The sequence below is a fragment of the Chlamydotis macqueenii genome, chromosome 7 (genome assembly GCF_036417535.1).
Source record: "Chlamydotis macqueenii isolate bChlMac1 chromosome 7, bChlMac1.mat, whole genome shotgun sequence".
Lineage (NCBI taxonomy): Eukaryota > Metazoa > Chordata > Aves > Otidiformes > Otididae > Chlamydotis > Chlamydotis macqueenii.
In genome coordinates this window covers 36,359,987-36,376,455 of record NC_141562.1, presented here as the reverse complement: position 1 = coordinate 36,376,455, position 16,469 = coordinate 36,359,987, and the positions used below count along the sequence as shown (strand labels likewise).

General features: G+C 45.3%; 1 protein-coding gene across 7 annotated transcripts in view; it reads left to right on the top strand.

Annotated features, from left to right (window-relative positions):
* CTBP2 (C-terminal binding protein 2) overlaps positions 1-16,469 on the top strand; it is a 130,883-nt gene that overhangs the window by 59,143 nt on the left and 55,271 nt on the right. For 5 of the 7 annotated variants that reach the window (XM_086752296.1, XM_086752301.1, XM_086752299.1 and 2 more), the window contains exon 2: positions 13,515-13,674. In XM_086752296.1, coding sequence (XP_086608422.1) covers positions 13,617-13,674 — 58 coding nt within the window. In that variant the 5' untranslated portion in view covers positions 13,515-13,616. Of the gene's footprint in view, positions 1-1,844; positions 1,864-2,773; positions 2,792-13,514; positions 13,675-16,469 lie in introns of those variants that run through there. The other 2 variants (XM_086752300.1, XM_086752302.1) reach the window with 2 other exon arrangements.

Here is a 16,469-nt window from a genome sequence, read left to right as displayed (position 1 = left end):
ACGTGGAGGAGGCTGTTGTGTATGGTATGTATGCATTTAAGACCTTAGCATGTTGGTGAAGAAACTTTTCCAAAGTTGGTGTTGCAGTAATGTCTCGTCTGGTGGCATCAATGGGGCAAGGTGTCTCCATGTCTGGGATGAAAAAAGTGGAGCGGTGGTGCCCGAGGGCTGTGCTGTGTGGTGCCCAGCTTGTGTTCCTGGGTTAGTGGCATTCGGTTCGGAGAGGGAATCATTTGCTCTTAATTTGGTTTCAGGTGGGGGACATTGAGGGTACGAATAAATACCAGTATGATTTTTAGTTACGCAGTTATGCCATCTGGAAAGGGATCTGTGTTAATGTAAAGCTAATGGAGTTACCTTCGTAGACTTTTTTTTTTAATGCTATACTGACCGTAGGTTGATAGAGATTCCCAGCTTGTCGCTTGTTGTGTTTTTCGCCTTTCCCTCGAGATTTTTTTCTTTTGTATTTTTCTTTCTTTCTGCTCTCCATACGTATTTAGCGGACTATATTCAGAAGTTTTACTCCGTGAGTTGTGATTTCTGTCCAGAGCAGTGGGTCTGTACAGGACAAACAAGGAAAAAAGCTCTTTCTGTGGGTCAGATCACCCTCTTTTTCCTGTTCAATTGAAAAGAGAAGTATGCAAAACCTTAAAAATTCCTGAGTATTACCCAAATGTTACCATTTTTATAGTTTTGAGTTTAGAGAAAATGACTCACGGGCATTTTTAATAAAGGATTGCTCAAAATAGAGTGGAGTGTGATTCACGTTTAAAAATCAAGACACAAGAGAGACAACAAAGAAGCCTTTAACCTGATACTCACTCTTCCCCGTGAAGCGGATGGCTGAGATTTCCCTCTGCCTTTCCCTCTGGTAGCGGGGGGGGAGCAGCACACAGGGAAGGAGCAGCGATGGACGTTGCTGAGCGGTCACACCTCTGCTGCTGGGGCGTTTGAGATGCGGTGGGAGCGGTGCAGGATGCAACCTGCCCCTGCTCCAGTCGCAGTGCACGTCCTCTGTCAGCCCACGTTCAGTCCATCCTGCAAAGCTACCTGCTAACATCTTCCTGGGCAGGCTGGTGGACAAAACGATTACATCCTAAACGTCTGAGTGGCAGGAATCCTGCCCGTCTTGTATGTTGATTTTTAGTTGTCAGTTTAATTAGGCAATGCCTAATTGTTGTAGGCAACTGTGAAGATGGAACCTTTGAGCCTGAAGCGGAAGGCGGCCTGCAGTTGGGCACCTTTTGCAAACACACCTGGCTTTCCCTCACCGGCACTCGGCCCCGAGCGTATGTCCAGCACCGCACCGGGTTGTTCTGAATTTTGAGGTCAGCCTGGCAGGAGAGATGTCACATCTACAGCAGAGCGCTGCTTGTAGGGACTTTGAGCGAGGAGCTAGCTTCTTTGGCTCCACCTGAAAGCAAGGAGTGTTCACAAAGCACACTTGTAACACAACCCCTGTGAGAAGAATTGTTTAACAAATAGCGAGATAATCTAGTTTGCCTTTTCTGCGGTGTTTTACTTTGCCCTGTGCTGGCAGTCAGCCTTTCCCAGGTTTAACCTTGCATAGAAGATTTTATCTTGCCAGTCTGCAGAGACGGCTGCCGGTTGTGGAAAACATCACTGACTTACCGAGTGGATTGCTGGGCAAAATCGATTTTACTTGGTACGTTCGTACGCTGAAGAGCGACATGATAGCGTCTGCTTTCCTTCCCCGCCGGCGAAGGGGAACTGCCCCAACACGTGGTGGAGACCCTACAGGAGTCTGAGAGTCAATGGAATGTTTTGGACCGTATTCATCACCGGCGTGATTCCGATGGCTCAGTTTCAGCTGACTGAACAGGACCTGCGGAACTGCCTTAGGTATACACGCTGATGTACATTTTGTGGCTGTCTTTACTTAAGTGTTAAACATTCCCCGTGAGCAATGAGAGCGGAGACCTGCCCCATGCTCCACGCGGCTTCTTTGGTTGATATATGGTGTTTTCTCTCCTTTTTGTCAAAGTGTCCTCCCTTCCAGGGATAATGCAATTGCTATGCAGTGCCGTGCAAATACTCTTCTGTATTTGTATCTCTTTTCTATTTAATTACACTGTATAAATGTCCCTGGTAAATTTGATAAGTTGGGTGAAGGATATTGATTTTCGAGTCCGTCTTGTGCAGGGCTCCTTGTAGTAGCGGCAGCTGTTCACCAGGCCCATTTCCTGAGGAGGTTTGGAAGGTTCAGCGTTTAACTAGCTACAGGATGACAAAGGAATTTCTTTCTCTGTGCTCCTGGTTGAGCTGCTGATTGCAGGGTTTAAGGCCGTAGAGAAAACATTGGTGTTGGGTACGTTTTTTTAAAGCCTTAGGTTCATGTCATCTGCAAAGGCAGGTGGGAAAGGAAATGGAGATACAGAATAGGCGCGTTGCTTTCGTTCTTGCAAATAAAGCTTTGGGAAAAAATGAGAGCGGGATGCTCCCGGGGTTGGGTGAGGTCCTGGGGCGGCAGTGAGGACGCCGGGCTTGTGTCCAGGCAGCCTTTCCTCCTCACCCCACGGCTGATGGCGGGGCAGGAGGAGCGGGAGAGAGGCCAGCAGACTCGCGGGGAGTCAGAAAGGAGGAGAGGGAGCGTGCAGGGTTAAAACGGGAGGACCAACGGTCTATTTTTAACTGCAGTTTTGAATGTGAAGTGTCACCAGTGTTAAAAAAAGCTCCTGGTAAATAGTGGGGAAGATCCACACGATAGTGGAAAGCCAGCTGCAGCTTTTTGAGTTTTCGCTGCTGTTTGTGAGGAGGCTGCGAACACTTGGTTAGTGTTAATGTTTTAATTTGCCTTTTCTCAGCCTGAGGTCTCCCTACACGAGGGACTTTCTTTAAACCCTGCTTAGCTTTCAGCCTCTTAAGATTATTTTTGTTCTTCAAGAGGAAAAAAAAGGAGAAATGTAGATATTTGTGCACTTTTCTATTGCGCTCGCTGTCTTCACATCCTCTTGGAACACAAAATGTTTTCTTTTCCTTTTTTTATGCTGAAAATTGGACCTTGATTTTCTTCTGGCTAATTTCCATGTGTTTCTCATACAGGATTTTAGCCTTGATCTATAATGCAGGCTTGTGGCTGTTCTTGCTAAAAGTTTGGTCCCGCTGGGGCTTTCGTTATAAATCCTTATTTTCAGTTAGCAAATTGCTGTCTGCAAATACCACCTCTCGGAGCCAGCTGGTTTGGGTGGGTAGAGGGGCAGCATCCCCACACCTCTCGACCATCTGCCCGTGGTTCCCCAGGATTTGGGAACCTGGGGATTCTACATATTTGCCTGCTCGTTGCGTTAAGGCAGGAGGCTGGAGCCATTGCGACCTACTATGTCAGTGACCCCTGGGATAATATATCCCGAAATAGTGGCCGTTTCTGTCTATTGTGTCACCGATCCAAGCATTAAGGGGACCCCGAGTAGGTGTTGCTACAATAAACCATAACAGCTCTATAGGAGCCGTCACAGTTCATTGCATCAATAATCCGTGTATTACAGCGTCCGGAGCAGGCCTCGGCACACAAAGGACCGTTGTGGCTCCAGATGAGCCTGTATAAATTTAGGTCAATAACCTGAGTGTTGTTAAATCCCAAAATAGCCTTGCTACAATGAGCTGGCAGGCTGATAATAAAGATGTGTAGATTATGCAAACCTGTGGTGGTTGCAGAGGATACTCTGACTTACCGCTAAAGGTTAGCGGCGGGAGAATTATTTCATCTTATTTATTACTGTTATCTAGACCTCTCTCCGCTCACTTGGCTCCCTCCTTCCCTCTCCTTTCACTCCTCTGGAAATTAAACCACGTGAGTGATGCTGCAAGAGCAGCAAAGGCGAGATGTGGAGGGACAGGGATGGAGGAGCGGGGAGGAGGCAACGTTTTGCAGATGAGCGGTCCCAGAGCCACCTCGCGTCCCACCAGGCTCTTTCCCATGGGATTTCATGGGAACGCTCACACATATCCATCCTGACTTATGCCTGACCCCATGGGGCTTGGTGTTGTCTGGAGTCTGGGTTTAGCATGAGGGAGCTCCAAGAGCAGGAGGGGTCTCCCAGGGTTCCCCAGACTCTTGGTTACTCCAAAAGCCACCCTGTGTCCTCATCCCTGACGCATTTCGTGATCCAAGCCCTCCTTGGTGCCCCAGCACCTGGCTGGGCTCTTCTCCTCTCCACTGTTCTTAGCATCCAACTCTTTCCTTCATTTCTCATTTCCCTCAGACAAGGCCCTTTTGTAGGTAGGTGGTGGGGAGAGGAATGCCTTCAGCACAGGACGGAGAGGCCCATTTGTATTGTGGGTGTACGGCTGAATGGAGACGTAGCCTTGAACCTTTGAACTCTTTTTTTTTTTTTTTTTTTTTTTGTGTGTGTAGAGTAAAGCTGCTATGTGCTGACAACAAACAGGACACACTCCGATGGAAAGAGGCTGTGTAGTGGGAACAGATCTCAGACCACAAGAAATGGGGCTTTCCACATTTCCATTCTGAGACTTTCCATTTGAGATTTTGCCAGCAGTCGGGCAGCAAAAGATGAATTAGCTGAGCTGTTAAAGGTATCACATGTGTTTCCCCCTTCGGAGACTTGTTACAACATATTTTTTTCAGTGATAGTAATAAGTGTTACAAACAAAACAGTTTTCCTCTTTGAATATTCCTTTACACAGAGCATCATCTACATAAAAAAAAAAGTACGTTAAGCAACATGAATAGCTTCAGGCTATTTTATTTCATGTTGCTAAATAAGTCAATGCAGATGAGGACTCTTTATGTAAGAGTGGCTTGTAAATATAAGCACTAAGATAAGGGCAAATTATAACTCCAAAGATTTCCTGGAGATAGATGAGCGTCACTGCTCCTTTGTGCTGTTCCCAGTCCAGGCAGAGCTCCCAGGACAGGCTCTGGGAGATTTGACGGGAAAAATAAACTTGTGATATAATGAGAAACACAGGGAGTTTGTTCCGTATGGGGGAGTTTGGTGGGCAAGTCTCCTGATCTGCTGGGGCATGAGGGGCTTCAGCTCTGCTCTTTGGGTGAGCTGGGTCCATCCTCAGTGAAGGGTGGAGTCTCCTGCCAGGCGACCACACCATCCTGGGGCATGATGGTATGGGCTGGTGTGCACCGCTGCGATCTTTCCCGGGATATGGGCACCCGTCCCCTGAGGAACTCATGGCTGGAGCCACTTGGATCTTCGTTGTCTGATCCTGAGTATGGAAGAATTAAGAAATTAGGCGTGAAGGGTAATGTTCCAGACTTGGAGACACTTCAGCTGTGCATCCTGTAGGTCTGTACGTGGGCTACGCTGGCAGGGATGAGGGTGCTGTCATGTTCTTGTCGTACGGCAACCCGCTGGCGCAGCAGCACCTGGTTACAACTCGCGGTGCAAGGTGGGTGCCGCTGCGGGAGTGGGCTGCCTTCTCGGACAGACTGCCAGGTGGAGACGGTGCCGAGGAAGACTGTGCTCGTCGAGTATCCCACGTGTTTGCTTGTAAGGATGCACTCATCTAGTTGCTTTTTTTGTTGTTGTTGTTATTTCTTTTATTCAGGAGCGATACAGAGCCAAGGACTTGAAAGGGTCACAAAGGTTGTGTTGGAGACCAGCGAGGGAAGAGGGCTTGGTTGATCGGCAGCACGGAGTCATGGGGATGGGAGAAACGTGAGGCTTTGCAGGGGGGCGCGGGGTGCGTGTGTGGCAGGAGGGTGGTACGGAGGTTGGGAGGATGTGGCTCTTGGCCACATGAAGATTTTGGTGTGCAGCTCATACTCAGGAAGTTTGGCCACCCTGATTACAACCATACGTATATTTGGAGATGTATAGAGAGATATCTGTCTCTTTCCTAATTTGATTTGTATTTAGATGGAGAGAGGAAAACCACTGAAGCAGGGGAGTGGGTGGCTTGGTGTGGTTTCCTAGCCAGCGGAAGCTGAAAACGGTTTAAAGCTCGCATTTAGCAGTACAGTGGTAACGAGAAGGAGATGTCTGAAGGTAAGTGGCCGTGTCCTACCTCTTGGCGGTGAGGAAGCTGGTTTTGCCTTTGTTCAGCTCCCGAGACTGTCGAGCTCTCCCCTCTAGCTCTGGAGACAGGTAGTGGTGATGCCATGGCACAATTTACAGTTTTTCTTAACTTAAAACACAAACTGTTGTTTGTGAGAGTAAAAAGGATGAAGTTTGCTGCATTGGAGTCAGGGAGAGGGAAGAAGTGACCTGAACAAAACCAAACCTTGGAAGCAACAATAGCTGTGCACCAATGTGTGTGTTTAACCAGGACTTTTTTTCATAGCTATTTCATATGATTTTTCTCTTGTCCTTGCTTTTGTTTGCTCCTCTATAGGCAGCATATGGAAAGGTTGAAAAGTGGCAATTACTAAATGAGAGCAGACAGAAACTGTTCTCCAGCAGCTCCAGATGGGAGTTAGTGATGCTGTTTCGCGTGCTGCGTGCTGGCGCTTCACTCTGCAGTATAAAATGCCCTCTAATGGCCAAGAAACTGCATAACTCATCCGACAAACCAGCAAACAGTCATCTTTCTCAGGGTTTTGAATTTGGCCGTACTGATTTTGGTACAGGAGCAACTAATGGCTTGAGTAGGGGACAATATTTGGTTACCCAGATGTGCTAACAGCGGAGGTTCACCTTGCTCCAGCATTAGTTTGCAAGTAGTGAAAATCAATAAGAAGCAATTTGAGGAACTCTGCTAAAATGTAGAACGAGATTTCATTTTTCAGTATGGCAGGGGCATTTGGAGACTGTAAGATTATTGATGTATCATTTCCTCTTGTTTTATTTGAAAAGTTAAGAGTAGTTTCCCAGCTAGTTATGTGCTGCAGCAATATCAGTGTGCGCGTTATCAGCGTCAGATACGTAGAAAAACAAGATAAGAGAGGCTGAAGGAGGCCCATGATTAATTAGCAGATGGATTAGGCACTCTCAAAGCTAAGTGGATAATTTGGGTTCAGCTCCTGGTTATTGTTTTGCCCATCACCAGGCCCGGAAGGCTGTCAGTGCAGGGTAAGCAAAGCATCGACTAGCTTCACTTCCAGTGCCAGGAAGAGAGATGATAGTTGTTTTCCTTAAAGCAATTTTCTTGCTGTCTGTTTGGGTTGCTTGTTTCTATTTTAGCTTTAGGAATGAAAGGAGTGCCTCTTCTGGTACTTCCTAGTTTTCCTTGAAAACTCACAGAGGATCTGTGGAGGGTTGTTACCACTTGACGTGGGAGCACGCCCGGGTCGTCTTTTCTTAAAGCCAAGAGCTAGGCACTAATGCTGGACAATAAAATTGGGAAAAAATATTGAAAAATAAAATAGAAGCAGAAATCCAGGGATCTCACTCTCCTCTCTTTTGTACCATGGCTATTCTGGCAACCTGAATATTGTCGTTTCAGTAACATCTTTCTAGCTAATGAGAGCCCACTCTGGAGCACAGTTTGTAACTGGAAATACAATTCTTGAAGAAACTTTTTTAAAAAAGTCCAGATCCAAACCTCTCTCATGCTTTCTGCGTCATTAAGATGCAGAGGAAGGGAAATGCTACAAACTCATATGATTATTTCTTTTCCCCTTTGAGGGGGAGATAGATGTATAATTGTGATTCTTCTTTTACTGAGTCAACTGATAGCTTTGGTGGAGTAGAACTGATGAGGTATACTCGCCGTGACTTTGAAGGGCTGAAAGGAACACGAGATCACGCCCTCTGTGTTGTCTTTGAAGCCTTATTATTTTAGCACAGTCTGTATCTCTTTGCATAATGTTTTAAGATGTGGTCTGCATCGTTATGTAGCATGTTTAATTTAGCAACAGATGTGCGGGCGCATATGCCGTTATGGTACGTTTTGTTCACTCATATAATAGCAAGTTCCTCAAAGTTGTTACCAGTTCTTCGGCGCAAGACTCCTACAGCATGTTATTTTCCTTTTCTGTAGGGTGAAGAGCAGAAGAGCTCTTTATTTGCCGTCAGCAGGTGCTAACGTGGGAGTGCCGGCTCTCCGTAAGGCACGTTTAGCCTGCTGCGTTGCAGCTTGCTTTGCCAGGCTGCGGCACCCAGTGAGTGGGTTTTTTGAGGGAAGGCACCAGGTAGGCAGTGGAGAGGCAAGACTTTGGTTGTTAGGCTTCTGGGCAGGAAAAAAGTGAGTCACCTAGAGAAAATCTACTTATTGCCACCCACGGCAGCATCCAGTCATTCCCACGGAGAAGCTTTAGCGCAAAACATCGCTGAATGCTCTGTGGCAGTAAAATCATAGTAATGGCTAATAAAAGCATTAATCCTAATTAACAATGGTTTTGTAGCAAGAGTCCTGCCTTCACTATTTTGAGGGTGCTGGAGGTCCAGCTGAGGTTCGATTTACAGACAAGGTAGTTCACTCAAAAACTGGGAAAAGGCCTTTTTTTGTTTCCCCCCCGGCATCTTATTTCCCATGCAATGGCTGAGAGCGTTTAATGGAGCAGAAGTCCAAACCCTGACCACAGAGAAACTGTGTGATTCCTCTTCCTAAGTGTGAGGGTTTACATCCCTCAGGCATTTAAAAAAAAAAAAAACCCTATTTTTTATTTTGGCTAATGAAAATCTATGTTTGTTCTCACTACCCGTATAAATGTTTAATCAATTTTTGGTTCCTGCTGGGCTATTGGGCTTAATGGTATCTTGACATTGTGAGTTCCGCATGTTCTTTTATTGTTTAAAACATCCAAAAAAAAAGATCTCAGGAAGGATCGTGTTGTCTGTCCCTTCCCTTCCACGTGCTTCCCTCCTCCCCCGCGACTGTGCCAGGGCTTTGGAGAGAGGAGAAGGTGATGGGGGCTGAGCAGGGCATCCCACCGAAGGATGCGCCGCCAGCGCAGGGAGGAAGGATGACACGGTGTTCGCAAAGTGTTCCTCCCGCATTGTACCGTCTCCTTTGTCCGCTTCCCTCCCCTGTCATTATCTCTGCGTGGCTCCTTCTTTATTTCCTCCGCGTTTCCTTTCTTAGGGGCTGCTTCTCAGCCCCTCCTGCCCCTCCCCACGGCAGCTGCTGACGTCTGAAGTGATCGGCTGTGGAAACGGCCAGCTAGTTCCGAATAGTTGACGCCCGGTGATGCTAATGCTGGGCTTAAACAGGTCACAGCTCTCAGGGCTGTTCCCGCATGGAAATCTCAATTTGAGTGAGATCGAGCTTTGTAAAACTGGACCTTAACGTAGAGGAGGCTGCAGGGAGAGCTGCCCTTGGCACTGGCAGATGCTAAGTTCACAATTACGGACCATTTGATCTGCTCCCAGCTGAGAGGACTGATGTCCTGTGGTAATCACAAACACAAAACCTTCTCCGGAAACCTCTCTTTTCCTGAGAGCTTGGGAAAAGCATGACGGTATCATCAAAACATTTTGACTGGATTTTCCCGTGTTGAAGTAAGGAGTTGTACATGTGGAAACCCAGTTTAGGTGTTAGGAAGGACAAATATTTTCCTTTTCTGTTTGGAAATGGGAGCTTTTGCAGTTCATGGAGCTAGAAGTTTTCAGTAGTAGGGCATCTCCATTTTCTTGATGCTGTATTTCGTGGAGGGCAGAAAATGTAGTTGGAAATTGTGAGCAGTAGGTTTCTGACTCCACTAAGAGCCTGGGAGTGTGCATGTGCTTTTTTTGATTGTTGAGAAAGATCCTTGTATTCGAAGTTAAAGAGGAGCCCCACTTAACCTACGACCATGTATTATTTGGCAGAAATGGTGCATTCGTACCACTCGTTCATTCACACCTTGCAAGGCAGCGATCGCGGTGGTGTTGCATCCCCGCCGATGAGCTGCCTTTCGGGCAGGGCTCACGGGTGCAGTTTCGTGATGCTCACCGAAGCCTACTGTGCTGCATCACCTTTGGCTCATTGCGAAACAGGGTGTAGGGAACACCCTTCCGCTTTCGTGGGGCTGCGCTCAGAGATGGAGCATGCGAGACACGGTTTTGTATGGAGCGGCAGCTGGGTGCCACGATGGTTTGATGATGATGCCCACCATGGATGCCCACCATGGATGCTCTAAAATAGATGTTGTCCCTGTTTGTGGCGCTGTGCTACCTACATGTGCGGTGAAAAGATCACAAAAAGTGCTAATTGAAAGAGAGCTTAGAAGACAACACATTCTTCATGAGGTCACCTTTCTCTTTTTTTTTGTGTAACAGTGCATTGTATTTTGGAAAAATCACCTTTTCTTTCTTCTTGTTTTCCATTGAAAGTGGGAAAAATAAGTCCTAACACAACTTTCTCTGCTCTCCTTTTCTGTCTCCTGGGTTGTGGTATTTAACGGGCGGTTTTAAGAAGCTATTTAAATGTGTTACGTCAGAGTTGGTTTTTTTCCTAAAACCTTGTGTTTAAGTACATTTCTTCTTTAAATACATAAATAACTGTTGGGCTATCATTGTGTCCGAGGGTTTTCAAGAAGATTTACATTTTGAAAGACACTGTTGGAGGCTAACATGGCCATGCAATTACTGTATGTAAATCACTTCACTTGTTTCCTAATCTTGCTGAAGATGAAGTGCAATTTTTGTGTGTGCACCCCCCTCTCTCAAATTTCCTTACACAATGAGATTTTCTTGTATTTTAATTGCAGACCGTGATTTTTGTTCTGCCTAGCCTGATTGTATTTATTTTCTTGTGGGGACAATTAGCCTGGTGATTGTTTTGAGATTTGGTTGGATGGAGAAATCATTGAGGGTAGATTGAAGTTGGGTGTGCAACTAATTGTGTCCTCCATTCCACAAATGGAAGAACTGCTTTCTTAATTACAGCTTCATAACGAAGGCTGGGGAATATCCACTTGTTTCTGTGCCCTGCACATCTGCTTTTCTCCATTTTATCCGTCCCTGCCAAATCCTGCTCAGCAGCTCCTGCCATATTTTTAATAAGTCTTCTGAGTTGGGTTTTTGTTGCCAGTTGATGTCATCGTGGACACCTGTCAGACAAAGATGGAATAGTTAACATCGTTAGGAAGGAGTTCATTCATCGGCGTTGCATTAAGCTGAGCAGGATTCTGTTAATATGAGCGGTAATTTCTCTGATTGTTATTAGTTTCTTTTGTTGAAAGTTTTCCTCCAGGGAGTAATGCAGGAAATTGAGATGGCAGGAGAAAAAAACTTTAATGGAGGCAATTGTCCATCAGAAGATGCACTCTGTCAAAATTAAATACGCTTTGCATATTGATTTTGTTGGGGAAAATAATGGGAAAGGTGTTGCCGCCCCAGCATAATGAACCATTTGAGCGTTTTCAGAACAAAATGCTAACTTTTTCTCTCCTGACGTGACTTTTTTGTAAGCTGGTATTTCTCCCTGCAAGTGGAGTGGGATGTAATAGAGGTGAAAATTCATGTGTCTGCTTTTAAATGTTGATCGTGGAAATGCTGTTAGCTACTCTGACTTCAGCTACACTAACAGTTTAATTTTTGTTGTAAGAATTTTTTTGACTGTAGCAAGCTTCTGCCTCTGGAATAGAAGTTTTCTGCTTCTTTTAGAATGTTGCATGAATTATTAATGTGAGTGGGAATCGTGCTCTTTAGCATCCCTATGTTTAAAAAAAAATCAATTAATTATTGCTATAAATCTCGGAGATTATGCTGCAGTTGCGCTGCTGGGAAATTGGCCATTAACTACCAGGAAATCGCCTATCTTCCCTCAGTCAGAATTCAGTTGTACCAACACAACCCTTTTCCTTTTATAAATTAACTATCAATGTGATGCATAATTGATAACCATTTATAATAATAACAATAATCTCCATGAAATTGTCATCTCGGTCGGCAGCGGCTTCGTTAGAGCCTTCACCCCTCGCGTACTCAGCCTCGCCTACTGCATTTGTTAACTGTGTTTTCTGGGAAGCGGCTACTTCGCCGGTGTGTTTTTAGGAAAGCCGTTCGCCATTGCGGAGGAGCAAAATATAGGGTAGAAACACTTGGCTGGACTACGTGAACATGAAGGACCTGGAGTGTTTCCAGAGGATGGGTTAAGTGTTGCTATCCCCGCTCTACGGAAGGAGAAGCAGAAGTCGAGGTTATAGACGTTGACCAAGGTCAACTCTTGGACATCAGCCTGGATTTTCCTGATTCGCAGCGTCTTCTTCTCATGCATCCTTTATTATGTGAACCTAGCAGTTTTTTAGTTTGGCGTGAAAATTTTGTTTGCAGATAATGCAGTGTGAAAATTCTACCACGGAGGAGCCGTTTGGGGGTCAGTTTGAACGGGCGGTACCAAGTTTGCAGTTATTGCTGGTTTTCCAGATTTTTTTTTAACCCTTTCTAGGCATTTGTCGGCAGAGTGATTGAGGCTTCGCAACGCAATACAGATGGTGATTCAGGGAAAGATTTCTTGCTGCGCTTGCATTTGTGCCTGGCTTTCTGTTCCCCTTCTCTCTTTGCAAGGCCTCTGAAAATGGGATGGTGTTTTGCTTTGTTCCTAGAAATCACAACTTTTCACTAATTCTGCTCTTTTGGTGCCTTTATGTGGGCTTAAAAGGGTGATGGATGGCTGGTGAGGGGCAGGAGCTTCTTGAACAGGATCCATCCCTGGAGGGTTTGTAGCTCTTCACCTTAAAATATAAAAAGAGGACATTGAATCACTGGTAGTATGGCATAACTGGGTAAAAAATTGGTGCATGTAGTGTTGAATTGTTTGAATTCAGTTGTCAGCATGAAGTCTTTTCTTGTATGTCTTGATTCACGAATGCTGTTGTGAAACTTGAAAAGCTCGTACTTGGATTTCACAACGAAGCTTTTGGGTAAAAGTACCGCAGTGGCACGTTCGGGGTCTGCAGCCTGAGCTCGGGACGGAGCATTCAGGGACTGAACGAACCTTCGGCTCTCTGTAGGAACAAAAGGAGCAGACCTGAGAGGATCCATTTAGGGTCTTCCTCTGTATCACCAAAATGCAGAAAATCCTGCTGTTCTCCCTTTGCAGAGCATTTCTTCTCAACCAGCCTCACATACCTCTTTACGGATTGCTTTATTGCATCAGCGTTTAAAAGTGTGCATGCTACAAATGACAGCTCTGGCACCCAGAGTCGTCCTTAGGAAGGTAAGGACAGGCTACGGTGGCAGCTAGAGTACGTACCAAGGTCTAGCTGCACATTCAAGGTCCGTGGATGACTTTTACAGGGCAAGGCTTAATAAGACATGAAAGTGGTTTCAGTGCGTGTATATGTGCGAAGTACTGGAAGAGCAAAAGCTACTTTCCCTTTTTTATATACTCTCTAATAATCTTTCAGTGTCTGTGAGCCTACAAAATAGCTTAATGGATTTTATCTACTAGGAATAGATTTTTAAGGCAGAAATAAAACTGGGATGGCCGTACAGCGCTTCGGCAGCTCTTGGGTACAGCGCTGTTTTTTTTCTGATCGTGGGGAAGATAAAGGGGCTGTAAGCTTCATGTGCAGTATGAGATGTGTGACCGGTGGGACGCTGGGGTTGGAAGCACTGAACTCACAGCTGTCCTTCCAGAAACCCATTGGAGATGGTCAGATCTCACCTGGTCTGCTGGAAATCCTAATGAATCCTTCCGTTTTTCTGCAGGGTCGACAGTGGCGGTATGCACGCCGATTCCTGTGAGTTTTCCTAAGTTCCTAGGGGACTGCTTTTCTTTTTGAATCAGAAAGTTGCAAAATACCATCAAGAATGGCACTTGTGGATAAACACAAAGTCAAGCGGCAGCGACTGGACAGAATTTGTGAAGGTAAGAGTATGCTCCAGTATTCTTGTAGAAGCTGATGAATGATCTTACTTTCCCTTGTTTTTTGCAGCGCTTAGATGTAAAGAGCTCCAGATCAGGCATGATCCCCTGTCCTCTGTGTTCTCTCAAAATACAGTCATACTGGTATTGAAACATTGGGAAGGGATATACTGGTTACTCATCTGAAAGTAACTTGTAGTCTTCTGGGCAGGATTTTTGTTTAATTACCGGCTTTTCTCCTTTCATCCTGATTTCTGTTGAAATGATCTGGTCAGTCCTGATTTGAATTTACACTGCCTTGGGAAGAGAGTTGTGCTCTATTAAATGTGATGCTTTCTGGAGGTCTCTGGCTGGGGGAAGAGGTGGGACGCAGAGGCTGGTTCCGTAACAATTTCCTCCTTTCCCTCTCCGAGCAGTGCCAGTTCCAGTGTCCCAAGACTTCAGACATGAGCCCCTACCGCTGCTGTCCCCAGACTGGCTGCAGGGCTGGGGAAGCACTGTGCGAGGAGTTTGGATAAAGCTCAGCATCCTCCGCTTCCATGCGGCTGCCCTCATCCTTCCCCGGGTCAGGCTTTGACTTGCTTCTCGAAGAAAGGCAGAGATGTGGCTGTTTCAGAGTTGCTTCTTCACTCAGAGGGCGTGAAAGTAGACCATCTCCTGTAATATTGGCTATCATCCTATGGAAAATTAGGAAGTCATTGCTGGAGTGTTTCTTATGATTTTGTGAAGATTGTTGGAATGGCTTTTCTTTTGTTGGTGTGTGGTGATAAGGCAGATTTGCTGAAAATCATTCTTTATTAATAGTATGTTACAGTGTCACAGCACAGGTGACTTTTACCTTCTATTTATTCAATTTTCCAGCAGAAAAAAAAAGTCTATAGGTAACATTTTCTATTGCAGCTCACGTAGTGTAAGTTGCTTACGATAGAAATCAAGAGATGGCAAACAAGCTCTGAGTTTTTTGGTGTACACTGTGATAATTCTGTCATGCTAACCAACACTCATGCAAGTTTTACCATCAGCAGTAAAAGCAGAACAGGGTGTTATTTTAGGAAGAATATCTTAAGTCGTATCTCTTAAAAAGAGTTCCGGTGTTTATCTGCTCTTAAGGAGATGCAGAGGTGGCAGTTTGCAGTATGATTTGAATGCCAGCGAGGTGGAAGAGGTTTTGCTCTGGGATGAAAGCAGAGAGCTCACAGGGCAGCTGTACTGCATCTGTTCGAGCAAAATGTGTGGGGCTTTGTGGAGTTTCTGGTGAGTGTAAAATGCTGATCTGCAGGACAGGGTGGGTTTTGCCTTGATTTTTGTGTGTTACATATTGCTTACTCTAGCACGTCAAAGTAAAACTCCTTTGCTGTTGCTTTAAACTTGTCATGAGTTACTTAGCTCTGTTAATTTTGCTCTGCTAATTTTGGAGGGGGGAGGTAAAGCAGAGAAGATGAGAGCTAGGACGGAGTATCCAGGGTACGCTGCAGTGCAGAGCTGCAGATTTCTCCTATTGAATGTCATAAACACTCAGGTGTAGTGCGCTATCTCGACTTCAAAATTTGCTTTGAACTTGACTTAAAAGAGTTGTATCAGCTGAGCCTGGATTTTCAAAAGCCGCCTTCCCGGTTTGATGTTTACTATCAGATCCAGTTGCTGAGTGTACAAGAAATTCAAAAGGGTCGTACGACAAACCTGCTAACAGAGCTTTAGATGTGATTGAAGTTTAGATTATTTTCCTCTGATATATGAGCTTTTTTCTTCTTTCTTGGTCAAAAGATATTCTTTTCGAATCTGTAAATGTGCAGAACACGTAACTTTTTAAAGTATACTTTGTCATTTGCCACTTGTTTTGCGGTTTGATTGAAATGATGGGATTCACCGTTGTAAAGCACTGTTGCGTTGTATTTATAAGCAACAGATTAGGACTGAGCGTAAGCAACATTGCAAAAATTACCTTGAAAAATGCAAAAAGCTTAGGATTTTCCAAAATACTGGACTTGTAGGCCAGTGTACACTGTACTGGCATCTTGGATGGCTATTTCTTATTGCAGACTCCAAATCTTGGATTCAAGCATAGCAAAGCACCCAAGAGAGGCCATTGCAGCTGCTGTGAAAACACATTGTGGAAAAAATGAGCATTTTTCTTGATTTTGTCTTGTGTGGAATAATTGGTGAAAGATGGTGAGAAATTAGGGAACTACTTCAGCAGGCTGATGAGAGGAGTCTTTGCTAACAGGATGGTGTTCAGTGAGAAGAATCTCCACCGCTCCATCAAGCCAAGTGCAATGTGCTCCAAAGAAGCCGCTCTTAATGCGTTCCTGTTCCGTGGAAGCACTTGTGCAGCTTTTCTCTTTAAAAAGTAAATGGGATACAAATCTGTATTCACCTGGTGAAAACCTCAGTGTTTTTGTAGTACGCAGGAGCACTTCTGTGCTTTGTATGAAGTTGCATATACTGTGCCATCCCTTTTGCTACTCACAACACAGACCCTTGGAGAGTTTGCTAGGAGTGGACTTTACTCCACGCAGCAGGGTGGCGACGGGTCTGGAGGTGAAACATCCTCGGGCTTCGTGTCACAATCACTGGCCAAACGATATCGTACCACCAAACGATGATCCTTAACGCTTTGATTCTGCACTGTGCAAACTGCCACTGAGGAATTCTTCTTCACACGGCCTTGCTGAAAACGGAACTCGTCGCGTGTTGAGGGAAATAGCTTACAAACTGCCGCGGTATTAACAGAGTATATTAAGAACCTGCAGTGTTTGTATTAATCTGTTAAACGTGCATCTGGCATGGAAAAATAATCC